At 49.9% G+C, this 27742-nt stretch overlaps 1 protein-coding gene across 3 annotated transcripts in view; it reads left to right on the top strand.

Moving 5' to 3' along the window:
* LOC126526600 (uncharacterized transporter YutK-like) overlaps nucleotides 1–27742 on the top strand; it is a 169893-nt gene that overhangs the window by 135986 nt on the left and 6165 nt on the right. For all 3 annotated transcript variants that reach the window (XM_055068335.2, XM_055068336.2, XM_055068334.2), the window contains one exon: nucleotides 2716–2896. In XM_055068335.2, the coding sequence (XP_054924310.1) occupies nucleotides 2716–2896 (181 nt within the window). The remainder of the gene's footprint in view (nucleotides 1–2715; nucleotides 2897–27742) is intronic.

Raw genomic sequence — 27742 nt, 5'->3', positions numbered from 1 at the left:
AGTGAAATGTTCGTAAAACCTTAAACAGAGAGCAGCTTGCTTATATTAACAGAAGCTTTTGCTGTATCTTTGACATACGGCATACTTTCCGTATTTCTACAGTGTGAATGGGGACGGGTAAGTTTCTCGAGGTGAGGATGAGGTTTAGGTGAGGATGAAGCTCCTGTGTTGATCGCGAAGGAAGAAATCAAGAAAAAAATTTGGCCATTTGCCTGGTCTTTGGTCGGAAGCCAGCGCTGCTTAAACGCAAAGTGCTTCAAGGATTGATTTAGGTATAGCACGACAAGCGATACGCAAGGCCAAGGACCGTTGCCAACCACGTGTTACTCGCACGCCTCTTAGTGATTATTATGACTTGTCCTGTACGGCTCGCTGCTCTCAGCATCTGTAGACGCCTATTTTAGCTCAGAAATCAGATAGCTCAAATTTTTTTTTTAGAGTCCACGGACGAATACCTCAAAAAGCAGGCTAAATACAGTATTTCCCATAAGCGAGAAGTGTTTACCACTGGTAGGCCTCAATTTCGCAATTTGATCATGTGTCTCCGTGTGAATATTTAAATAGGGTGGCGCTTGGCGAGAACAATTACCGGCAAGTCTCGGAAGGCTAGATCTGACTTCAGCACTCTCCTCCAACTTCTTCCTAAAGTAAATGATGGCTTTTAATATATCCTGAACAATATAGCTATTTACTTGTACATTGCGATTCCTTATGCAATGAAGTTGCAGGAATTAACTCGAAAAGGCGAAACAGTTCATCAGTCTCAGGCGATACTTGACATATCTCGTAGCAGTAAAAAAAAAAAAAAAGAAAACGGCACATGCTTCTGACATTAATGCGTATTGTGAAAGAGATGTTACGGATAAGAAGAAAAAAATTCGCAGTTCCGCCCGAAAGGCGAAGCACCGATTCCGATAGCAAATGAGTAGGCAGCTTATCGTCCGCATAAGCTTGTAAACTTTGGCTTACAAACTCAATTAGCAATAATAGAATGTGTAAGCGTCAGTCAGCGAGGACGCAGAAACAGACGCACATAGATAGCGCTGTCCTTGTGTGTCTGTTTTTTTCTGAGTCCTTGTTCAGTCGCGCTTACACATTCTGTAATGGATTCCAACCGACTAGTCCGCCAACGTGTTTTAACGACATTAACCATCACAATGTCACGCGTGCACAGGTAGACCTGACCACATCTCGGTTGACGAGTGCGGAAACTTGCTGTCAAAATTCTGGAGGGAGGAATCGCGGCAGCCGCAAGCGAATTGACCTTCATGCATCTCTCGCTTCAAGGCGAACGAAACGTCGAAAGCACAGCGCATACGCAGCTACATGCACTCGCTGATCGCTTTGCAGATGAGTCCCACGCGGTCGCGCACTCTGGCTACGTCGCAGATCGCTTTCAAGACACACGAGCGCTGGAAACGCGTCCTTGCAGCGTCCGCCGAAGGCACCTACTACGATGTCTGCGATTCACGTGGCCAAGGCCGTAGTAGATGTTGCGGTTGTCTTCATTCTGTACGGAGCGCAGGGCGGGGAAAACATCGAGACACCAAAACAGCCGCCGGAGAACACCCTCCTTGGTCACCTGACCCCCCCTGCCTCGCGTGCAACATGCGGGCTGTGTTCGCTCGCGCACGCGAGATGTAACAGCGTTCGTCGGCTCACCCTCTACGCTCTCACTCATACGGAGCCTGACGGCGACGGCGATGCCGGCGGCAGAAATGTGCCCTGAGTGTGTAAATAATTGTTATCGCAATAAAACAACAAATTTCTCCGGCGGGGGCACTTACTATAACAACACGCACGAGGACTAGAGAGCATCTACCAGAAATGTAGCTCAATCCAGCAGCGCGAAAAAGGTCTGTGCTATTAAGAACTCTATGGGGGCGCAGTTTTGTTGTTAAGAAGCGTTTTGTTTTGATGAGCTTTTGTTAGTGGAGCACCACACAGGAGTGTCTCACAAGCAGTGCTTGTGAGACATTCGCTTGCAGATTTTCGGCGAGCGATAGCCGGCCTGCACTTATTTGTTTCACCGTTGCAATTCGCCCACTTAACGGACTACAATTGACGCAAAACTGCAGTTAGAGTCATGTACATATTGCGTGAGCTGGTTCTCCCTCTCGACGCATCGGCGACAATACACTGGTTTATAAAGCGTGTTTCACATAATGCGTGCCAAGATTTCACGAAATGCACGTGTGCGTAACGAGAATGTAGCGAAAGTAGTATTAATTCTTCACGGTGATCTTCAGCAACTCCGAGTATTGTTTTACAGTGGGCTTAGTTTATAAACAATAATAATAATGAACTTCTAAAGTATTGTTTAAATGCAATATATTCAATTGAGAACTTGTAGCCTATTAAGAAATATTCAAATAGATATTTCATATATATAGCTGCTGACGTTTTCACTTTCGGGAGCTGCAATAAAGCGTGTGTGAGATTTGAAAACTTGCCGCATGGCTAGGCACCTGCGCACAGTGACATTAGTGCACTCAAACATGCCACGAATGGATGCTGTTAGACTCTCTGAATGATCAAATATTTAGGGCTGTTTTTTATTTTCATTCTTTTTCGAATAGAGCGGCAAAATGCTCTACCGTTCATTGTGTACCCTAAGAATTGTGTACCCTAAGTATAAGAATTGGACGTAGTCATGCTTCTATGCGTATGGAGCACGCGCCTCCTAAGTGAAATTTCTATCGTTATCTTCGTCAGCGGAGGACAGTGATGCTGGCCACCTTTGCGCTCTGTGGCTTCGGCAACCTGTGCTCCGTGGGCATCGCTCTGGGCACCCTTGGGGCGCTCTGCCCTGAGCGGTTGTCCACCGTCGCTGGGCTCGGATTCCGTGCCATGTGGGCCGGCTGCATATCTTCGATTCTGAACGCTTGCGTCGTTGGTGAGTGTGATTGCTCTTACTATAGCTGCACTACCTGCATATCTCTGTATCTCTAGCTTGCGTTAGTTTACTGGGTCTCACACCACAATGAGTGTTTGCTTCTTCATACATTGAAACCATTGCTCTCGCTTTACGGATCGTTTCAGTTGGTAATCAACGTCTAATAACTGGCTTCAACGCTGCAGCTAACATATTAGTACTGCAAGAAGGCAACCCAGGACGGAAGAACAGTTTACGTGATTTTAAAAGTGCTGTCCGTTCTTCAAAAATTGGTGATCAACAGTACAGCTTCTGTCGCTTTCATTGAGAAACTGGCCGCACCAGGATCACCAGGAGCACTGCCCTTCATTCCTGCCCTCATTTGGTCTAGAACATAACGGGCTTCACCGCCAGTGTACGCCATTTGTCATGTTATCTCGCATAGTTCATATGTCAGTGACTGATCATCGTTAGCTGTCCTTAGGCGCGATCACAGATTCGATGCCCCAAGAGGGGTCGTATTCTTATGAAATTCCGCCATATTGTCAAATTTTAAAGCGGTGGCGCTTTCAGCCAATGAGAGAAGCCATATCAGCCATATTGGCCAATCAGAACTGAATAGATCACGAAATATATAGTTCGGCGAAATTTAATATTGTCCGCGACGTGGGTGCAGCTCTGATCTTTAAAAAGAGGGGGTATATGGCCTTGCGCGGCTTTTCAAAACTTCTCCCATTTAGTTGAAAAGAAACTTCGGTGAGTTGGTGGTGATTCATGTTTTAGAAATTAAGCGCGCAGAACAGTCAAAGACGAGGGAGACGAAGAACACGACACTGGCGCTGACCCACAACTGAAGTTTATTTTGAGGAAAGTCACATTTATATACACAGCTCAACACATGCCAGCATGTCAACAATTGTGCCATTGTGCATGCGCATTAGGGGCCATCTTGGTGACTTGTCGAAACACACGTGCAAAATATCAGTGCGTCACTACGTGGATAAAACCACTGCGTCAAAACGTAAAACATCATAAACCCAAAAGACTTCCCTATCAGACTGAACAACAATCTACCGGGAAACGCTTTCTTCAAAATATCTCAATTCTTTTTTATTAAAAGTCACAGATGATCTACTGACGCACCTTCCCCTTTCCTATCAATATGAAAAGATCCCATAATCTCCATTGTTGTTCAATCTTTCGCCAGACCAAACAAACGGTTTTTTTTCCGCTAACGGTTGGCGCGCACGCTCCCTGTAATGCAAAGGCAAGTGCAAAGCCCCTGTATTTTTAATAGTGACAAGTGCTCCTTTAATCTTTAGTTCACGCAGCGGCCTGTCTGGCACATATAAACCTTCCCGCATGACAGGGGCAAGCTGTACACAACGGAAGGGCTATATAGACCACACCTATTTTTTAACTTCTCGGAACAGAAACTGCAGTCCTCGCCATGGCCAAAATATTTTTTGTGCAAATGACAACAAATCATACCAAGTTTGTTGGGCGGAGATATGACCACACGCACCCCATACTACTAGCCACGTCCTTGAAGCAATGCGTAAATTTCTGGAAACATTGCACCACCACCGGTCTTTTTACAGCGGAGGTGTATACCTCTACCGTCCAAGAAAATGTTCGTGTCGTTGGCGTGGTAAGCAAAAAACTCCCCATATGTGGGCCGATCCCGGAGACCACGCAATGGCGGGCCGACTCACGGTGGAGGTGAAGCAGGCGTTAAGCTGTCCCCATATGTGGGCCGATCCCGAAGATAGAGCAATGCCGGGTCGACCCGCGGCGGAGGGGCAGTTCGCCATTAAGGGGCCCAAGTACAGAGCTTCGCTGGTCATCTTTCTTCACAGAGTGGAAGGGCACTGAGATTTTTTTCACTGCAGCTAGAAACCCTTGACTTTCTTTTACATTATTAGTACTCTAAATAGTAAATAGCTAAATAGTAAAGTGGCTGGTATGTTGAAGATTTTCTAGGAAGAGTAAAGGTTGATAATTAACTTTTGAGTTGCCTGCCTTCTCTTCGATACCCATTACGTTATCAAATTATTTACACATAAATTGCTCTCGCACTAAATTGTTTTTTATTCACTATATATGTATTCCTTAATCTGCGCGGTAATGTGATTGCACAAACAAAAATTGAAGCATAAATGTCTTTTTCACATAGTCATTGTATAATGTACACATTATCTTGTTTATTTGTATTTTCTACATCGTACTTGCTTGTTTCTTGTTATATTTGCTTTTTTAGTACATGGGATCATCATGTAAGCCGAACGCGCTTAGGAGCAAGAGCCCCTGTCAGGCCAAATGGCCTTTAGCTCTTGCTTCCTCTTTCTGTAGTGAAGAAAGGAAATAAACTTCAAACTTCAAACTTCAAAAAAGAAAAAAGATGACATTCAATTCCTGGATATTACAATATGTTCTGCGAGGACCATTTGCGCTGGGTATATCAGCCTTGTTCACAAAGGCGCTTTTACATTTTTCCTCAGGACACTTAGAAATAGTAGAAACCGGTATTGTTTACGCCACGCTGCACATGGTGTTACAGAAGACGTGCGAGCATTCGTTGAGGGAGGGTTTGTTCTCCCAAATTCAGGGAGTACAGAACCCTGGTTACCCGGAAAGGGAAATCTTGTGGGCTTGGAGGTAATCTTATTAAGTGGATAAAGGATACTGATAAGGTAAAGGGAAAATCAAAGCATTCCACGTGCAAAGAAACATGACCGGTGGTGTTGCCATATTTGCAGAACACTTCGCAGTGCTTGAAGAACGTGGCTAGTATGTATGGGGAGCATGTGGTCATGTCCAAGCACAAGGAACTTGGTACAATTTGTTCTGGTTCGCACAAAAATTATTGGGCCATGGCAAGTAGTGCAGTTTCTGTTCCGAGAAGTTACAAATAGACACGTTATATGTAGATCTTGTGTTTTATACAAGTTACCCCTCTCATGCAGGAATGTTTATGTGGGCCAGACCAGCCGCTGCGTGAACTTTAGATTAAAGGAGCACTTGTTATCATTAAAAGGTACAGGGACTTTGCACTTGTTTTCGCATTGAAGACAGTGTGGGTGCCAACCGCTAGCGAAAAAAACCGCTTGTTTGTTCTGGCATAAAGATCAAGCCACAAGGGTGATTATCCAAGCTTTTCATACTGATAGAGAAGGGTGCGTCAGTAGACCGTCTGTCATTCTTAGTAAAAAAGAATTAAGGTATTTCGAAGAAAGTGTTTCACGGTAGATTTTGGGTAAGTTCGATAGGGAAGTCTTCTTTTAGGTGCATGGTTTTATGTTTTGATGCACTGGTCTTATGCACGTAATGACGCACTGATGTTTTCCACGTGTATTTCGACAAGTCACCAGGATGGCTCCTAATACGCATGCAAAATCGCTCAGTCGTTCACATGTTGCATGTGCTGTCCTGTGTCTAGAATTGTGACTTTCCTCAAGATAAACTTCAGGTGTAAGTCAGCGCCAGTGCCATGTTCTTCCTTTGCTTCGTCCTTGTCTGTGTTGCGCTGTTAATTTCCGAAACAAGATTCTCTCGTGTATATGCTTGTATATCTGTATATATCGATATATATATGTATGTATATATATATATATATACACACACACACACACACATATATATATATATATATATATATATATATATATATATATATATATATATATATATATATATATTATCATGTAGTAGTGACAGTGCAATATGTAACTGTTACACTGTGCCTGACAAAACTTCCTTATTATTGGGCGAACATGTGCCCACAAAGGCAGGTTACACTCAAAGCACACCAATAGCGGGGAACACGGTCGGCGATTGTCGAAATTTAATCTACAGGTCAAGAGCGTCGGCTTTTATACACGAGCTATCGAACGTACCGGAGAAGTCGGTGGCGCCCACGTGTCCTCCACAAAGGAGGGCACGTGGGCGCCATTCGCGTAGCGTATACATGCCATACATGCTCTACTCCATTCGCGTAGCGTATACATGCCATCAGATTACAAAAGATTCCGTGACAGCAGACAGCGGATAGAACCATCGATAACATTCCAGAAACTTCCGATACATGCAGGCGCGTCCCCCGCTGCGCATAGCTTTTGTTAGACGGCGAAACGCACTCTCCCGGAAATAGTCCACGTGTCATTATATATATACATACACACATACATATATATATATATATATATATATATATATATATATATATGTATAGATATATATATTGTTACGCCCACACAAGGCGTTACTTTGAAGCCGGGTAGAGTTAGAAGCGATGGCCTTGGTCAACTGAGCGCCTGTCGAGATTCAGCCAGCCAGCCACACGTCGTCGTCCTCCTTCACTCCCCTTCGGTGCCCCCCGCATACTGTTTGTTGAGGCGTGAACCCACTATGCACCTAAGCGCGTCACATTCGTGAACCCACTATGCACCTAAGAGCGTCACATTTCCCTCCGCGCAGACGAAGCCCGCCGGGCAAGTCAAACAGGCTGTCGAGAAATAAAGGGCTTTAAACGGGCGACATGCGAAAGTTCAGTCTTTGCTGACCGTCGGCCATTTGATGTGAGACGTGCTATGCGGTAGGTTAATTCGCTGATCCGCTCCGTAATAACATAGGGTCCAACATAGTGGGCCAGCAGTTTTTCACATAGTCCACGTTTCCTGGTTGGTTTCCAGAGCAACACAAAATGACCAGGTTCATATATCACGTGTCGGCGTCGGCGGTCGCAGCGTGCCTTCGAGCGGTCTTGTGAAACAAGAGTGCGTAACGAAGCAAGTCGTCGGGCTTCTTCAGCAAGACAGACTGTCTCTGATATACAAAGATTATCGTGGCTGGAAAACGGGAAGGGAGTGTCTAGTGTATAACGAGGCGGACGAGCGTAGAGAAGAAAGAAGGGACTGTAGCCCGTAACTTCATGCTTTGAGGTGTTAAATGCGTACGTAATGAAAGGTAGCACGCTGTCCCAGTTCTTATGATCTGACTCGACATACATGGACAGCATGTTAGTAAGAGTTCTGTTCGTGCGTTCCGTAAGGCCATTTGTTTGGGGATGATACGTGGTGGAATGTCGAAACCTTGAAGCACATAGACGAAGCATCTCTTCGACCACGTCTGCAGTGAACTGCCGCCCACGATCGCTGATGATGACTCTGGGAGGTCCATGTCGGAGAATGACAAAACGCAGCAGAAAAATACACACTTCGGTTGCAGTAGCCGATGGTATTGCAGCTGTCTCACAGTAGCGTGTCAAGTGATCGGCACACACGATAATCCAGCGATTCCCATCGGATGAACGCGGGAAAGGACCGAGGAGGTCGATGCCAACTTGCTCAAAGGGAGAGCTGGGGGTGGCACTGGATGAAGTTGACCAGGAGGAGCACTCGTCGGACGCTTATAACGTTGACACTCGCTGCAGCTGGACACATACTGGGCGGTCGTCTGGCGCATTTTAGGCCAGTATAACCTTTCTTGGAGGCGCTAGAGAGTTCGCGCAGAACCCAAATGTCCAGATGTTGGATCGTCATGCATAGCGCGCAAGACGGAGACACGGAGACTCTCCGGGACCACCAGAAGATATCGTGGGCCTGTAGTAGAATAGTTCTTTTTGTAAAGAACCCCATCACGAACACAGAAACGAGTGGATGGTGCTGATTGCCTTGCAGTAATGAGCAGTGGTTCTAAAGTTCTGTCTTTTTGTTGCTCGACCTTGAAGGTATTTATATCAGGAAATCCCGGCTCCAGTGATGCGATATAGCAGTCGAAGTTGTCCGCGTCGCAGTCCGTCGTTGGAAGCGGCATGCGCGAGAGGCAGTCAGCGTCGGCGTGCCGGCGGCCGCTTTTATAAGAAACGGTAAAGTTATATTCCTGTAAACGGAGTGTACAACGCGCAAGCCGGCCCGACGGATCACGGAGATTAACCAGCCAGCAGAGAGAATGATGGTCTGTCACCACAGTGAAGGGGCGCCCGTACAGGTACGACCGGAAGCGCTGTACTGCGAAAATAACTGCAAGACATTCTTGCTCTGTAACGGTGTAGTTACGCTCGGACTTACTTAAAGAACGACTCGCATAGGCGACGACGTGTTCTTTGGTGTCGACGCGTTGAATAAGGACGGCGCCGATGCCAATACCGCTAGCGTCCGTATGAACTTCTGTGGGAGCCGCATGGTCGAAGTGTCGGAGAATGGGATGAGAGGTCAGACGAGACTTCAGCTCACGAAAACTAGCTTCACATTCAGGAGTCCACTCAAAGGGAACGCCCTTCTGGAGGAGGCATGTCAGCGGATACGCGATGTTGGCAAATCCACGAATAAACCGGCGGAAGTACGAGCAAAGCCCTAGGAAACTGCGTAGCTCTTTTACATGGCGAGGTTGCTTGAAGGCTTCCACCGTAGCAGTCTTCGCTGGATCAGGCCGTATACCGTCCTTATCCACTAGGTGTCCCAGAACAAGTGTTTGGCGCTCTCCAAAATGACACTTCTTGGAGTTGAGCACCAAACCCGCTTTGTCCAAGCAGTCTAGCACAAGATCGAGATGTGCGTTGTGCTCACTGAACGTGCGCCCGAAAATCACTACATCATCTAGATAGCACATGCATACTTCCCACTTCAAACCACGCAGGATGTTGTCCATGAAGCGCTCGAAAGTTGCAGGCGCATTACAGAGCCCGAACGGCATCACATTAAATTCAAGAAGTCCATCTGGTGTTACAAATGCCGTTTTCTCCTTGTCTGCCTCGTGCATAGGAATCTGCCAGTACCCCGACCTCAAGTCAACAGACGAAAAGTAAGACGCTGATGAGAGGCAGTCGATAGCATCATCAATACGCGAAAGAGGATATACGTCCTTTTTAGTGATGGTGTTGAGGCGGCGGTAGTCAACACAAAATCGCCATGTACCATCTTTCTTTCTAACCAGGATCACTGGCGCTGCCCACGGACTACAGGATTCTTGGATTACATTCTTATTTAGCATTTCGTGGACTTGGTCATTGATCACCTTGCGTTCCGACGGTGAGACTCTGTATGGTTTCTGTCGCAGCGGTTGGGCAGATCCCGTATCGATGCGATGGTGTATACGAGAAGGAGGAAACAATGGTGGTCCCTCTTGCTGGAAGAAGTCAAACAGTCGGGCATGTTTTAGCAGAATATTCGCCACTTCGTGACGCTGCTTAGTGCTGAGCGACTTGTTTACCATAGTCAGAAATGAGGAGTGCGCCGCAGGGCAGACATTAGCGAAATGGCGCTCATCCGCAGAATCAAGGGCCTCTGTAAGAATGGCGAGCGATAGCACGTGATCTTCATGGTAGGCGGCAAGTTTCAGACCCTGTGGTAGTATTGCAGGTTCACTCGAACAGTTTACGGCCCATAAGTTGGTGCGTCCCTGAACGACTGACAGCGTGCAATACGGTATCAGTACATTCCTCTTGATGCAACTCAGGTGAACGGGCTCCACGGTAGCGTCAAACGTTCCGTCGGTGGTGGGGAAACAGGCGACTGAAACACACGTTGCGGATAACGGAGGCACAACTGTATCCCGGGATACACAAAGCACACTTTCACGATACGGTGGGGCTTCCATAAACGCCGCAGCAAAGCTCGTACCTACACTGATTTCACCCGTTTTGCAGTCGACGGTGGCACCACACAGTTTCAAAAAATCAAGACCCAGGATTACGTCAAGCGTAGAATGAGGTAGAACAGCGAACTCCGCGTTAAATATTTGACCACCCAAGGTAACGTCTACATTACACACGCCCACAGGATACAACAACTCCCCACTCACTCCGCGAAACGTATCGGCACGGTCCCAGCGAAACATCACCTTTCGTCCTAGGAGGCTTTTAAACGCAAGACTCATCACTGAAACGGTTGCTCCCGTGTCCACTAAGGCCATGGATGAAACCCCGTCAATTAATACAAACACCTTATTCTTAAACATACAAATGGTTGGAGGTATCTCTGTCGATATCGAAGACTGTCCAGCGGCCTCACCTCCAACGGCCGCGCTGGCTAGTTTTCCGGAGGTGGCGACGTGTATCGACGCCGCGGAGAGGGCGACCGGCTTACACGAGGAGCGGGTGGTGGTGTCAAGCTGCGATCGGATGCTGGAGAACGGTTCCGTAGCGGCTCCGGGAGCTGGTGAGGCAAGCTTCCTAAATATGTGTGCGAGGGCGAATATGTTTCGCCCAGAGGAGCGCGGTACCGCCTAGACATCGTCGATCGGTCGAACCTCGCTGGTTGGCGGCAATTGCAGTACCTGGCAATGTGACCCAAGTCGCCACAGCTATAGCACACAGGTAAACGACGATCGATGAACTGCCCTTCGAAGCGCTCAGCCGTGGGGGGTCGTGTAGCAGAGCGGAGCGGCTGAGCCTGCTGCACAGGAGGAACGGTCGGTCTGCGTGCAAACCTGCTGGGGCGAGGGTGTTCTGCTGGTCGGTGTTCGGGCGTAAATGTGTCCTCACGTGGCCATGGAGCACCTCTGTGGTTGACGTCTGTGACACATACCGCCGGTTGCCAGGAAGCGCAGGGTGCGGCAGGCGCCATGTGTTGCGGGTAATAAGCGTCAGGTTGTCGTATGACGTCGCGCGCAAGTTCCTGGTGCCGCAGCAGTTCTTCACGCACGATCTGCCGTATAGTAGACGAAAGATCGGCAGACGGGCTCTCATCGACGCTGGCAATGGTTGTCACATTCGCCAGGCGTCCATACTTTGGCACAATGCGACGTGTTTTCAACGTCTCAAACGTACGGCAATGACGCACGACATCTGAGACGGAATCAACGTGTTCCCGACTTATGAGGAAATTGTACACATCTTCTGCAATTCCTTTGAAGAGATGTCCGACTCGGTCTTCCTCGGACATCTGCGGATTTACGATTTTGCACAGCTTGAGGATTTCCTCTATGTATATAGTGCATGTTTCTCCAGGAGCTTGAGCTCTGTGAGCAAGTGTTCTCTCGGCGCGTTTCTGTTTGGCGTGGGTGTCGCCAAAACACTTCTTAATTTCCTCGACAAAGTGCTCCCACGTTGTTAGGGAGTCTTCGTGGTTTTCATACCACATCAGCGCTGTCTCAGTCAGAAAGAGTGCAACATATTCAAGCTGAGTGACAGAATCCCAACGGTTGTAGCGGCTCACCCTTGCGTAGTGCATCAGCCACTCGTCGACGTCTTCGCCCACTTTTCCCACGAACGAGCGTGGTTCCATGTAGTGCCGCAAAGTTCCAACTGGCGCTGACCTTTGAGAAGGTGAAACTGTAGCTGGCATTTGTCCACCTCCGTCCTGAGCCATAGGGAAGGTTGTTGGCAAGAGACCGGCAAGACGACGGCTCCGGCGAAGTTCTAGATGTTGCGACTCCGTGGTACCTTCTGTCGTAGCCCGCACCTCCACCACTCTGTTACGCCCACACAAGGCGTTACTTTGAAGCCGGGTAGAGTTAGAAGCGATGGCCTTGGTCAACTGAGCGCCTGTCGAGATTCAGCCAGCCAGCCACACGTCGTCGTCCTCCTTCACTCCCCTTCGGTGCCCCCCGCATACTGTTTGTGGAGGCGTGAACCAACTATGCACCTAAGCGCGTCACATTCGTGAACCCACTATGCACCTAAGAGCGTCACAATATATATATATATATATATATATATATATATATATATTTATCTTTATCGGGCGACCAGGTTTGGCCGCCTAACAAATGTTATCGCGCAGCGCAGGACGCGCCGGCATGTAAAAGAAGTTTCTGCAGTGTTATCGATGGTTCCGTCCACTGTCTTTCACCCCAACTTGTGTAATCTGATTGCATGTATGCGCGACGCGAATAGTGTAGAACTTTGTGGAAGACACGCGGGTCTAATCGGTTAATCTGGAACATTCGACGACCGATCTATAAAAGCCGACGCGCTTGACCCGCTGATCAGGTTTTCGACGATCGCCGACCGTGTTAGCCGCTATCGTTGTGCTACAAGTGTAGCCTGTCTAGTGGGCAGAGGTTCGCCCAATAAAAGTTAGTCTTGTCGTTCACAGTATTGCTACTGTGTTCTTCTACGTCACCATCACGTGACATCTGGTGAAGGTGCTTTGGGTTCATGTACCGGACGCCCCCACAAAGCCGTGACCCAAGCCCTCACGCGGAAGACACCAACGTCGCCAAGAACCAGCGAGGTAGCCGCAGGCTGCAAGGACTGCCCCCGGAGCACGGACTTTTGCCTGAGACGACTAGGAAGATCGCCACCAAGTCCACCCCAATGGCAGGCCCAGCGTCCCCCGTCGTGCTGCAGCAGCCCAGGGAGCCTCCGACGTTCCGCGGTTCAACTTTCGAGGACCCGGAAAGCTGGCTTGAGACGTATGAGAGAGTCGCTGCGTTTAACAACTGGAACAGCGACGACAAACTGCGACATGTCTTCTTCGCATTGGAAGACGCGGCGAGGACGGGGTTCGAGAACCGACAAGCCACCTTAACGAGCTGGGAACTTTCCCGTAGCGGCTTCCTGCAGACATTTGCAAGCGTCGTGCGCCGAGAACGAGCCCAAGCGCTATTAGAAACCCGGGTACAGCTACCTAACGAGACAACCGCGATCTTCACGGAGGAAATGAGCCGTCTCTTCCGCCATGCCGACCCTGAAATGCCCGAGGAGAAGAAAGTCCGCTTGCTCATGCGTGGTGTGAAGGAGGAACTTTTTGCCGGAATGGTACGAAGCCCACCGAAGACCGTCGACGAGTTTCTTCGCGAGGCCACCAGCATCGAGAAGACACTCGAGATGCGAAACCGGCAATTCGACCGCCGCACGAACTCGACAAACTACGCTGGATTTCAGCCACTGGCCAACGACGACCTACGCGAGACTATCCGAGCTGTCGTGCGGGAGGAGCTACATAAGCTGTTCCCATCATCACAGCCTCATGTGCATCAATTGCCGACGCCGTACATGAGCAGCTCCAACAACTCGGAGTAGCCCCTGAATCGCCGCAGCCTCAGCCGCAAGCGATGACCTACGCCGCCGTCGCCCGCCGTCAGGGTCCCCCTCCACGACCGCGCCAGGGCCCCGTAACGCCGCAATTCCGTCGACCACCACCGCCGCCGACAGCATGCCCACCCGTCGCCCAGCGCAGCTACCCGAGGAAGACAGACGTTTGGCGCGCTCCTGACCACCGCCCGCTCTGCTACCACTGCGGAGAAGCGGGTCACATCTACCGACGATGCCCATACCGGGAGATGGGACTGCCAGGTTTCGCCGTGAACGCTCCGTGCCCGCAACAAGGTGAACGCCCTCGCGATATTGCCGAATACCTCGCCGCTACTCAGTGTAGCTCTCGACGACCGTCGCGTTCGCCATCACCAGGCCGCTACTTGTCGCCGCAGCACCGACAATACACTGGCCCAGCCCGGTGCCGGTCAGCGAGCCCGTATCCGGAAAACTAAAAGCAGCAACCGATCGAGGTGCGGTTGCTGTTCGTCGAACTGACGAAGATCCTCCGCCGCCGACGATGACACCGAAGAAACTACCTAGACGACATAAGGACACGCCGCCGTCCCGACGAAATCAGGAAGCCAACACTACACCGACGAAAGACGACTTGACGACGCGACGTTCCAACTTCAGTTCAACACGACGCAGCCGTGATCCGACGACGAGACCTAACTGCAACGCCAGACAAAGAACCGCCGACCTCGACGTGCTTCTCGACGGTCATGCAGTTACCGCCTTAGTGGACACAGGGGCCGATTACTCCGTAACGAGTGGACACCTCACCGCCCAGTTGAAGAAAGTTAAAACTGCATGGGAAGGCCCTCAAATTTGAACCACTGGAGGACACCTCATTACGCCGACTAGAATCTGCACGGCAACAATTACCGTTCATGACCGGACTTACCCTGCCAACTTCATTATCCTCCAACGATGTTCACGAGACGTCATTCTCGGCATGGACTTCCTGAACCAACACGGCGCAATCATAGACCTGAAGTCAAAATCCATAACGCTGTCGGAAGATTAAGCGATACCGCCGGAGAGCTTTCGTAGTTACCACGCCTTGAGTGTTCTCGAAGATCAAGTGAGCATCCCGCCTCGCTCGAACATTGTGATTTCGGTCGGCACCGAGACAACCGCTGACGTAGAAGGCGTCATCGAAGGCGACCAACGTCTACTGCTAGACCGTGAAATTTGCGTCGCAAGAGGGATCGCTCGACTGCATGGAGGGAAAACTGAAGTGTTGCTGACAAACTTCAGCCAGGAGTTCAAGCACATCAACAAGGGCACGACGATCGCGTACATCGAGGAAATTCTGGAAACCAGTAATGCGTTTGTCCTCTCGGATTCCGCCGCATCTACCCCGACGACGATGGTTCCCGAGCCAGACTACGACATTAATCCAAGTCTCCCCGTGATTAAGCAACAGTAGCTCAGAAGTCTGCTCCGACGATACAAAGGCTGCTTTTCGACGTCATCGAGGATTCGACAAACACCACTCGCCAAGCATCCCACATTCACCGAGGAGGGCGCTCTCTCTTACCGAGTTTCGCCGCGCGAACGTGCAGGTATAAGAGAACAAGTCGACGAAATGCTGCGCAACGACATCATCCAGCCGTCGAAACGCCCGTGGGCATCCCCTGTTTTCCTGGTAAAGAAAAAGGACGGAAACCTACGTTTCTGCGTCGATTATCGTCGTCTGAACAAGTGCACGAAGAAGGACGTATACCCCCTCCCACGAATCGACGACGCATTGGATCGGCTCTGCAACGCTAAATACTTCTCGTCGATGGACTTCAAGTCTGGCTATTGACAAATAGAAGTCGACGAAAGAGATCGCGAAAAGACCGCCTTCATCATCCCAGACGGCCTCTACGAGTTCAAGGTCATGCCATTCGGTCTGTGCTCGGCGCCTGCAACGTTTCAGCGCGTCATGGACACGGTGTTAGCAGGATTGAAGTGGCAGACCTGTCTCGTTTACTTGGATGATGTCGTCGTCTTCGCCGGAAATTTCGACGATCACCTCAAGCAGCTTGCGACAGTACTAGAGGCCATCATGTCGTCAGGGCTTACTCTGAAGCCCGAAAAATGCCGCTTCGCTTACGACGAGCTTCTGTTCCTAGGCCATGTAATCAGCAAATCTGGTGACCGTCCAGACCCGCAAAAGACAGCTGCAGTCGCACAGTTCCCGCAACCCATCAACAAGAAGGCAGTGCGTATATTCCTTGGCATGTGTGCCTACTACAGGCGCTTTGTCAAGGACTTTTCACGCATCGCCGAGCCGTTGACACTTCTAACTAAATGTGATGTTGAGTTCAAGTGGGAAACGCCGCAGGCCGACACATTTGAGGAACTCAAACAACGCATGGAGTCGCCGGCGGTACTTGCGCACTTCGACGAGTACGCCGATACAGAAATCCATACTGACGCCAGTAGCCTAGGCCTCGGTGCCGTTCTAGTCCAGAGGAGAAACGGAGTCGAACAGGTGATAGCTTACGCTAGCCGGTCGCTGTCAAAAGCGAAAGGCAACTATTATACGACCGAAAAGGAATGCCTCGCCATCGTTTGGGCTGCAGCTAAATTTCGCACTTATCTTTATGGCAGGCCATTCAAAGTCGTCAGTGACCATCACGCGTTGTGTTGGCTAGCGAATATAAAGGATCCTTCAGGACGACTGGCGCGGTGGAGCCTCAGACTACAAGAATACGTCATCACTGTAAACTACAAGTCCGGACGAAAACACTCCGATGCCGATTGCCTATCACGCGCCCCCATTGACCCGCCGCGGCAAGACGACGAGAATGACGACGCCTTCCTTGGAATGATAAGCGCGGAAGACTTCGCTGAACAGCAACGGGCAGACCAGGAGCTAAAAGGCCTCGTCGAATATTTGCAAGGGCACACCGACGTTGTCCCGAGGGCATTTAAGCACGGTTTTTCTTCCTTCACGCTTCAAAACAATCTACTCGTGAAGAACTTCTCACCAGTCCGTGCCATCTACCTTCTTGTGGTCCCGTCAGGACTACGTCCAGACGTATTGCACGCTCTACATGGGGATCCGACCGCTGGACACCTCGGATTTTCCCGGACACTATCGAGGATACAAGAAAAGTATTATTGGCCGCGCCTGACCGCCGACGTCGCCCGTTATGTGAGAACATGCCGAGACTGTCAGCGACGCAAGACACCGCCGACAAGGCCAGCCGGATTACTACAGCCAATCGAGCCTCCTTGCCGACCATTCCAGCAGATCGGGATGGACTTGCTCGCACCCTTTCCGACGTCAACAACCGCAAATAAGTGGATCGTCGTGGCCACGGACTACCTCACCCGCTTCGCTGAAAGTAAAGCACTGCCGAAAGGTAGCGCAGCCGAAGTGGCGAAATTCTTTGTCGAAAACATCCTGCTGCGACCTGGCGCCCCAGAAGTCCTCATCACCGATAGAGAACGGCCTTTACAGCGGAGCTCACCGAAGCCATTCTGAAATACAGTCAGACAAGGCACAGGAGCACAACGGCCTACCATCCGCAGACGAATGGTCTTACGGAGCGGCTGAATAAGACCCTCGCCGACATGCTGGCGATGTACGTCGACGTCGAACACAAGACCTGGGATGCGGTCCTGCCGTACGCCACATTCGCTTACAACACAGTGGTGCAAGAAACAACACAGATCGCGCCATTTAAGCTCGTCTACGGCAGGAACCCGACGACGACGCTCGACGCCATGCTGCCGCACGTCACTGACGAGGACAATCTTTACGTCGCTATCTATCTCTAGCGCGCCGAAGAAGCCCGCCAGCTCGCCCGCCTGCGGATCAAGAACCAGCAGAGGACCGACAGCCGGCACTACAACCACCGACGACGCTTCGTCGAGTACCAGCCCGGCGACCGTGTTTGGGTATGGACCCCGATACGCCGACGAGGACTCGGTGAGAAACTACTCCGACGCTATTTAGGACCCTACAAGGTCATCCGACGTATTGGCGCTCTGGGCTATGAGGTCGTGCCAGACGGCATTTCGCATTCACAGAGGCGCCGCGCACGATCTGAAGTAGTCCACGTGGTGCGCCTTAAACCCTTTTACGGACACTGACAATCTTCCTTATTTTTGTTGTTTCTTTGCTACGAGTGCTTTTGTTTATTACTTTCGTTTGTTTGCAGCATCGGGTCGATGCTTTTTAAGAGGGGGGTATGACACATTTACTTATCTTTTTTGGGCGACCACGTTTGGCCGCCTAACAAATGTTATCGCGCAGCGCAGGACGCGCCTGTATGTAAAAGAAGTTTCTGCAATATTATCGATGGTTCCGTCCACTGTCTTTCACCGCAACTTGTGTAATCTGATTGCATGTATGCGTGACACGAATAGTGTAGAACTTTATGGAAGACACGCGGGTCTAATCGGTTAATCTGGAACATTCGACGACCGATCTATAAAAGCCGACGCGCTTGACCCGCTGATCAGATTTTCTACGATCGCCGACCGTGTTCGCCGCTATCATTGTGCTATAAGTGTAGCCTGTCTTGTGGGCACAGGTTCGCCCAATAAAAGTTAGTTTTGTCGTTCACAGTATTGCTACTGTGTTCTTCTACGTCACGACCACGTAATATAATATATACGTACCTTTTTGTAGAGGCACCTTTTAGTCACAGGCATTTAGTACCGTCCATTGGAGCAGGGCACCGACTCCCGGCACGAGCGGCGTTTGCGTTCCCCGATCAAAAGCGCTGGAGAGATTGACCAGAGCCTCCTCTAGAGGCGTTCGATTGACCCACTTGATCCACAAGAAAGCGCATAGAGAGAATGGCCCACTATAGCGTTCCTCTTCTTCGCTACTATTACCTCGGTGAAGGAAAAGGGCGACCTAACTGCTCTTCACTATAAGTGGATCATAGTATGGCTTGTGGCGCTCGAAGTTGACAGTGTCTCGTTCACAACGGTGCATGTCCGAAGACTGCTCAACAGGTTCGATCACGTAGATGGCGGTGGATGCGCGTTGGGCAACATGGTAGGAACGTCCATATTTGTGCAGTAGTTTTGAAGAGAAACCAGGTACAGCGCAAGGAACTGAGATTCACACAAGCGCTCCACAGTGGATGATGGGAGCCGAGGTTGTGTAACCGTGAGTGCTCTTCTAGCGCACTTCGTCATTGGAGGTAGAAGCCCTAGCGAGCTAGGGCTTCTACCTCTCTTGCCGTGGGAGAGATGGGCGCATCTGCATCTCTTGCCGTGGGAGAAATGGGCGCGAATCCACGTGTATCCGGCCCCTATGGTAGAATTGTGTTGATCGTGTGCGACGGGTGCCGACCGTAGTGTTGGGAAAAGGATGAAAAGTCGGTGGTGCTATGAGTAGTGGTGTTGCACGCGTAGCTCAACAAAGGCATCCCAATTTTTGTGATCGAAGACGAGCCTAGAGGTGAAGAGTTCCGTAAGGTCATTGGCTTGAGTATGGTACGCCGTATTTGTACGATGAACGACGTGGCACTCTTTAAGAATGACTTCAACTACTGTGGACAGGAAGACACGTCCGCCATCACTCAGCAGTTTTGCCAGGTTGCCCATAACGCAGGATTATTTGACGAAGCTGGAAGATGTCAACAACGCGTGCTGTAGTTGCCGGGAGGGCTGTAGTTTCGGTGTATCGCGTGAGGTGGTCGACTGCCACAATGACCCTGCGGTTTCCAGCCGATGTCAGGGGAAGATGCCCATACAGATCGGTGCGGAAGTGCCCAAGTGGTCGGCTCGGCAAGGTAAGGGTAGAAAAATGGCTGATGAGAGCCGGTGTGAAGATTTCCGGCGCTGACAAGGGGGACAAGAGTCAACGAACTTCTGAACACAGCTGTACACCCCTCGCCAGTAGTACCGCTGTGAAGGCGCTGGTACGTTTTGAAAACTCCCGAGTGCGCACATCTTGGATCGGCGTGGAAAGCTGTGCATATCTCAGAACGCAGACTACAAGGTACTAAAAACAACCAATGATGCCCGTAAAAGTTGCTTCGATCAACCAGGATGCCGCGAATGGAAAAATGGTGATCTTCACGACACAACGTGTGGGTTGCTGGTGGTGCTGATGAAACAGAAAGCAACTGTATAAGGGAGGTAATCCAATCCCCCTTGCGCTGCTCCAAGGTGATGGTGGTAAGGTTGTGCGAAGGAGCGGTAAACTGGGATCGTGAGCAGCAGGCATTATCGTCAAGTAAGGGAAAGCGCGAGATGGCGTCGGCGTCAGATTGCTGGCAGCCGCTGCGGTAGGGCCTGCGGATATTGTAATCCTGCAGTCGAAGTACCCATCGGGCAAGACGGCCTGAGGGACCTTCCGAGGACGACAGCCAACATAGAGGATGGTGGTGCGCGACTGCATCAAACTGATACAAATAAAGGCGGAACTTTGTAAGAGCCCAGGTGATAGCCAGGAATTGTTTTTTAATGTCCCAGTGTAATTGGTTTGCAAGTACTGACTGTTTGGCGTGTTGGTATTACACACTGAAGGGGGAATGGCGCAAACAAACAGTGAAGATATAGAAAACACAGACAAGCGCAGACTGAAACAATGGTTTATATTAAAAAAAAACGCCCAATATATACCCGGCATAAACACTTGTAGCAGCTTGTAGCACGTGTTTATGCCAATGTATATATTTAGGGTCTTTTTTCAAAATAAACTGTTCAAAATGAGCCCTCCCGTCTCTGTTCGTTTGCACGATTCCTCCTTGAGTGCCTAATTAGTCTCAGCTTTCGTAAGCGCACGACTTCTATAAGCCATGACATCGTCAGGAAACCCTTGTTTTTGCTGGGCAAGCAACGCACCGAGGCCAACACCGCTGGCATCTGTGTGCCTCTCGGTAGGAGCTCTGGTTTCGTAATGGAGAAAAATTGGTGGTGACAGTCGCAAATGACGGAGCTTTGTGAGCGCCTCGTCGCACTCGGATGACCACGAAGTGAGGGGCCCCTTGCTTCTAAGTAGCTTCTTCATGGGCGATATAATGGCGGCGAAATCGTGAATGATGCAAGAGCGGAGACCGATGAAACTACGATTTCTTTTGGCGGACGTTGGCTTAGGCAATTCGGCGTCGGTCCGAAATTTGGCTGGATAGGGGATTATTCTATGCTAGGATACGACGCAACCTAGAATTGTCAGTAACCGAGCCAAGGCTTAAGTAAACTGGTAGCGAAGCTTCCATAGAAGCCCACAGCTCAAAAAAATAGTGGCTCGCTGCAACCGTTGCCAACTACGTATTGTGCGGGACAACTAACTGAAAGCAAAAATAAAAATAAAAATGTGACCTCACAACCGGAAATGGCAGTGACGTCACGACTTTATGCTGCTTGGCGCGAGTGTTTGAATTTCTTTAGCGTCCGGCATTTCGACCGCTACGCTAGAATTTATATTACTTTTTAGGCTTAGGAGAGCTTGCGACTCGCCTCAACTGAAACATCAGCGTGTCCTTTAACTATTTGAGTGGCGTATGTCTCATTGTGAACATAATTGGGCTGTTATTAGCTACATATTAAGCTGTGTTAGAAGCTTGCTTAGGAAAGTGACTCAATAGAGTCGAAATGAATGACACTGCCACAGAGGTTTCAAAAGCAACTTCACTTTTATTCGTCGAGAATAACGCAACCACCGTAATTGACCAAACAAAACTTGTTTGGATGCATGAGAAGTACTATGGCCAGCAGACAGTCGTAATGTATAGCAACATATGCGGATCATTTTCACAGAATCATTCGTAATTCCTTGCGTCACCATCTATTGGTATGCAACAGATATCAGACAAGACAACATGACCCCACATTGTCATTTAGGAAACATTCGACTTACTTATTCTGCTGCCCGTCGGACACTCGGAGCCTGTGTTATACGGAGAGTAAACGAACATAGCGCAGAGCATCTTCGTGGAGCGTTCCGCATTTATTGTCACGACGAGGCAAGCGCGTTGGATACCACAGCGTGAACTTGCACGATAATAAAAATCCTGCACTCACACGTTTCGCCAATGAATGCTGTGCGCTAGATCACCCAAAATTTGAAAGCGCACGTCACGCTTTGAAAAAACACGCAAGAAAAAAAAGTCAGATGGAACAGCCGCGTTCAAGTGAGCAACGCCATTCCAGACGATATAGTGGCTGGTTTGCACAGCCTTGCCAAGTCTTGCGCCAGATTCACTAGTTGGTAGGGGTCACCAAGTACGAACTAATAAATAGAGAAATAGAAAAAATTCCCAATTTTTAGCACAACAAAAATACTTGAAACGGAATAGTTACTTGTATGATAGTATTCTGGTTAAAAATTTTCGAACGTTTTATTTTTCGCATGGGTTTTCTAGTTTCAATGTTTGTTCCAACCCCATCTAATCGCGCTTCAATTCTCTCCCACTAACTGACATCTTTGGCGATGGGTTTTGGCGCACCTTTCGTTCCACGCTTCGCGACATCTTTAGAGAGACCTTGACCGAGCTGCGAATGTGCACTTCTTTAGGTTTTATTGTAGGCCAGCGTTTGTAAACACGTCAAAACACACCGGAGCCATTGAAGGCGGCTGGTAAAGCCAGGAACAAAAACTACGATGTCGTCAAGATAGCACAAGCACGTGTGCCACTATCAGCCGCGTAGAACTGTGTCCCTCGTGCGCTCGAAAGTGGCCGGCGGATTACAATGTTCAAAAGACATTACGTTAAATTCGTATAAGCCATCGAGTCTGACAAAAGCTGTCTTCGGCTGATCGGCGTGTGCCGTGGGTACTTGCCGATACCCTGTGCGCAAACCTAGACATGGAAAGAATTCTTCCCCTTGTAGGTGCCAATCGCGCAGGAAAGGGTGAGACGTCCTTGCGAGTGACTTTGTTCAGATGCCGCACACACCCGCGAGATAGATGAGCACGTTGCTCAGTTTTGCGGGACCGTCCCATTTTCTGACCTGTCGTTAGCCTGTTCTCGACATCGATGGCGCGCCGGTGAAAATGGCGGGGTCCCTAGGGTGAAGGAAACTAGAGCATATATATATATATATATATATATATATATATATTTCATTGAAATATTGATGCCCTGGTTAAAAATCACTGCCTGTTGTCGACGCGCCCGGAGGAGACCGACCACCTTCCTCAAGAGAAATGTCGCGAACAGTTCATTACCGTGTAGCACTATATATATATATATATATATATATATATATATATATATATATATATATAAAGTGCTACACGGTAAATAACTATTATATTGACATGTGTACTTATCTTTATCGGGCGAACGCGTTTCGCCGCCTAACAAATGTTATCGCACAATGAATCCGAAGTTTCTGGAAAGTTATCGATGCTGCTATTCACTGTCTGTTGTCGCCGAACCTTATGCTATCTAATTTCATCGCCTGACGCGAATGGTGTAGAACTTTGTAGAATGCACGCGGGTCCCAACGATTAGTTTGGAACATTAGACGGTTGATGCATAAAAGCCGACACGCTTACCCGTTGATCAGTTTTTCGACGATCGCCGACCGTGTTCGCCGCTATCGTTGAGCTATAAGTGTAGCCTGTTTTTGTGGGCACAGGTTCCCCAATAAAAGTTAGTTTTGTCTGTCACAGTATTGCTAGTGTGTCCTTCAACGTCACCACCACGTGACATCAGGTGGAAGTGCTTTACGTTCATGTACCAGACGCCCCCGACAAGCCGTAATTCAAGCCCGGACCCTAAAGATAAGAGCAACGTAGACCAGGAACATCGAGCAAGCCACCGGCTACAGCACTTCTGGAACACGGAATTCTACCAGAGACGACCAAGAAGACAGCCCCAATGGCAGCCTCACCGGCCCCAATAGTTATGCAGCAGCCCAGGGAGCCACCGACGTTCCGCGGTTCCATACTTGAGGACCCGGAAAGCTGGCTGGAGACGCATGAAAGGGTCTCTACGTTTAACAGTTGGGATAGCAACGACAAGCTGCGACATGTGTATTTCGCATTGGAAGACGCCACCAGGACCTGGTTCGAGAATCGAGAATCCACGTTAATGACGTGGGACCTGTTCCGAAGCGGCTTCTTGCAAACATTTACGAGCGTCGTGCGAAAAGAACGAGCCCAAGCTCTACTAGAAACCAGAGCGCAGCTGCCAAATGAGACGATCGCGATCTTCACGGAGGAGATGGCCCGTCTTTTCCTGCATGCCGACCCGGAAATGTCGGAGGAGAAAAAAGTCCGCTTCCTGATGCGGGGCGTCAAGCAAGAACTTTTCGCCGGACTTATTCGTAACCCACCGAAGATTGTAGCTGAGTTTTCTGCAGAGGCATCGACGATCGAGAAAACTCAGCAGATGCGCACCCGGCAATATAACCGCCAGGGGCTCACGCCGCAGTACGCCATCCAAGAACTGGGTTCCGAAGACCTTCAAGAGACCATCAGGGCCATTGTGCGCGAAGAATTGCGCAAGGTCCTGCCTTCGTCGCAGCCTCAAGTGGCCTCGATCGCCGACATCGTGAAAGATGTGTTTCAGCGATCACTTGGGCTTCCTGATGTACAACCTCAATTACCGCAGCCCCAGCCAGAAGCGATGACCTACGCCGCCGTCGCACGCCGTCAAGGCCCCCCTCCGCGACCGCGCCAGTGCCCTGTGACGCCGCAATTCCGTTATCCGCCGCCGCCAGCAAGCCCACCCGTCGCCCAGCGCACTTACGCATAAAGACGGATATTTGGCGAGCCCCCGACCACCGCCCGCTCTGCTATCACCGCGGAGAAGCTGGCCATGTGTACCGCCGATGCCCATACCGCGACATGGGACTCAGACGGTTCGCCGTCAAACGCGCCGCGTCCACAGCTTGGGAGCGCCCACGTGACTTCGCCGATTACCTAGCCGCCACTCAGTGCAACTCCCGACGACCGTCCCGTTCGCCGTCACCAGGCCGCTACCTGCCGCCGCAGCACCGACATACACCGGCCCAGCCCGGGGCCTCTCTGCGAGCCCATATCCGGAAAACTAAAAGCAGCAACCGATAGAGGTGCGGTTGCTGTTCGTCGAACTGACGAAGATCCTCCGCCGCCGACGAAGACGACAAAGAGACCATCTCGACGACATAATAATGACACGCCGCCGTACCGACGAAGTCAGGAAGCCAAGACTACACCAACGAAAGACGACGCGACGACGCGACGTTGCAGCTTCAGTTCAACACGACGCAGCCGTGGTCCGACGCAAAGGCCTAACTGCAACGCCAGACAAAGAACCCTCGACCTCGACGTGCTCCTCGACGGCCACGCAGTTACCGCCTTAGTGGACACAGGGGCTGATTACTCCGTAATGAGTGGACACATCGCCGCCCAGTTGAAGAAGGTTAAGACCGATGTGCGGAATATAACCAACCTTTATATATAGCTTTCGTTGATTACGAGAAAGCGTTTGATTCAGTCGAAACCTCAGCAGTCATGGAGGCATTGCGGAATCAGGGTGTACACGAGCCGTATGTAAAAATACTGAAAGATATGTATAGCGGCTCCACAGCCACCGTAGTCCTCCATAAAGAAAGCAATAAAATCCCAATAAAGAAAGGCGTCAGGCAGGGAGATACGATCTCTCCGATGCTATTCACAGCGTGTTTACAGGAGGTATTCAGAAACCTGGATTGGGAACAGTTGGGGATAAGAGTTAATGGAGAACACCTTAGTAACTTGCGATTCGCTGATGATATTGCCTTGCTTAGTAACTCAGGGGACCAACTGCAATGCAGGCTCACTGGCCTGGAGAGGCGAAGCCGAAGGGTGGGTCTAAAAATTAATCTGCAGAAAACTAAAGTACTGTTTAACAGCCTCGGAAAGGAACCTCAGTTTACAATAGGTAGTGAGGCACTGGAAGTGGCAAGGGAATACATCTACTTACCCGCCGTGGTTGCTCAGTGGCTATGGTGTTAGGCTGCTGAGCTCGAGGTCGCGGGATCGAATCCCGGCCACGGCGGACACATTTCGATGGGGGCGAAATGCGAAAACACTCGTGTACTTATATTTAGCTGCACGTTAAAGAACCCCTGGTGGTAGAAATTTCCGGAGTCCCCCACTACGGCGTGCCTCATTATCAGAAAGTGGTTTTGGCACGTAAAACCCTACAATTTAATTAATACATCTACTTAGGACAGGTAGTGACCGCGGATCCGGATCATGAGACTGAAATAATCAGAAGAATAAGAATGGGCTGGGGTGCGTTTGGCAGGCATTCTGAGATCATGAACAGCAAGTTTCCATTATCCCTCAAGAGAAAAGTTTATAACAGTTGTGTCTTACCAGTACTCACGTACAGGGCAGAAACCTGGAGGCTTACGAAAAGGGTTCTACTTAAATTGAGGACGACGCAACGAGCTATGGAAAGAATGATAGGTGTAACTTAAAGGATAAGAAAAGAGCATATTGGGGGAGGGAACAAACGCGAGTTAATGATATCTTAGTTGAAATCAAGAAATATAAATGGGCATGGGCAGAACACGTAATGAGGAGGGAAGATAACCGATGGTCATTAAGAGTTACGGAATGGATTCCAGGGAAGGAAAGCGTATCAGAGGGCGGCACAAAGTTAGGTGGGCGAATGAGATTAAAAAGTTTGCAGGGACAACATGGCCACAATTAGTACATGACCGGGGTAGTTGGAGAAGTATGGGAGAGGCCTTTGCCCTGCAGTGGGCATAACCAGGCTGAAGATGATGATGAAGAAGACTGCATGGGAGGGCCCTCAAATTCGAACCGCTGGAGGACACCTCCTCACGCCGACTGGAATCTGCACGGCAAGAATAACCTTTCATGACAAAACTTACCCTGCCACCTTGGTTATCCTCCAACAGTGTTCACGAGACGTCATTCTCGGTATGGACTTCCTGAACCAACACGGCGCAATCATCGACCTGAAGTCGAAGTCAATAACGGTGTCGGAAGATAAAGCGATACCGCCGGAGAGCCCTCGTAGTCACCACGCCTTGAGCATGCTCGAAGATCAAGTGAGCATCCCGCCTCGCTCCAGCATTGTTATTTCGGTTGGCACCGAAACACTCGCTGGCGTAGAAGGCGTCATCGAAGGCGACCAACGTCTACTGCTAGACCGTGAAATTTGCGTCGCAAGAGGGATCGCTCGACTGCATGGAGGGAAAACTGAAGTGTTGCTGACAAACTTCACCCAGGAGTTCAAGGACATCAACAAGGGCACGACAATCGCGTACATCGAGGACATTCTGGAAGCCAGCAATGCGTTTGTCCTCTCGGGTTCCGCCGCATCTACCCCGACAACCATGGTTCTCGAACCGCTAAGTATGGACAGCTGGGCTAGTTGGTTATGATTAGCATTATGAAACATAGTTCCAGCGCACATTTGGACAAGGACGAGGAGGTGAAGGACGTGTTGTCTTTCTCTCCTCGTTCTTGTCCAAATGTGCGCTGGAACTATGTTTCATAGTTCTCGAACCAGACTACGACATTATTCCAAGTCTCCCCGTGATTAAGCAACAGCAGCTCAGAAGTCTGCTCCGACGATACAAAGGCTGCTTTTCGAAGTCATCGAGGATTCGACAAACACCAGTCGCCAAGCATCGCATAATCACCGAGGAGTGCGCTCGACCACTCCGCCAGAGCCCTTACCGAGTTTTGCCGCGAGAACGTGCAGCTATAAGAGAACAAGTCGACGAAATGCTGCGCAACGACATCATCCAGCCGTCGAAAAGCCCGTGGGCATCCCCTGTTGTCCTGCTAATGAAAAAGGACGGAACCCTACGTTTCTGCGTCGATTATCGTCGTCTGAACAAGATCACGAAGAAGGACGTATACCCCCTCCCACGAATAGACGACGCATTGGATCGGCTCTGCAACGCTAAATACTTCTCGTCGATGGACCTCAAGTCTGGCTATTGGCAAATAGAAGTCCACG

This window comes from Dermacentor andersoni, chromosome 8 (genome assembly GCF_023375885.2).
Source record: "Dermacentor andersoni chromosome 8, qqDerAnde1_hic_scaffold, whole genome shotgun sequence".
Classification (NCBI taxonomy): domain Eukaryota; kingdom Metazoa; phylum Arthropoda; class Arachnida; order Ixodida; family Ixodidae; genus Dermacentor; species Dermacentor andersoni.
The sequence above is the reverse complement of the archived record's forward strand: the minus strand, read 5'-3'. Positions and strand labels throughout refer to the sequence as shown.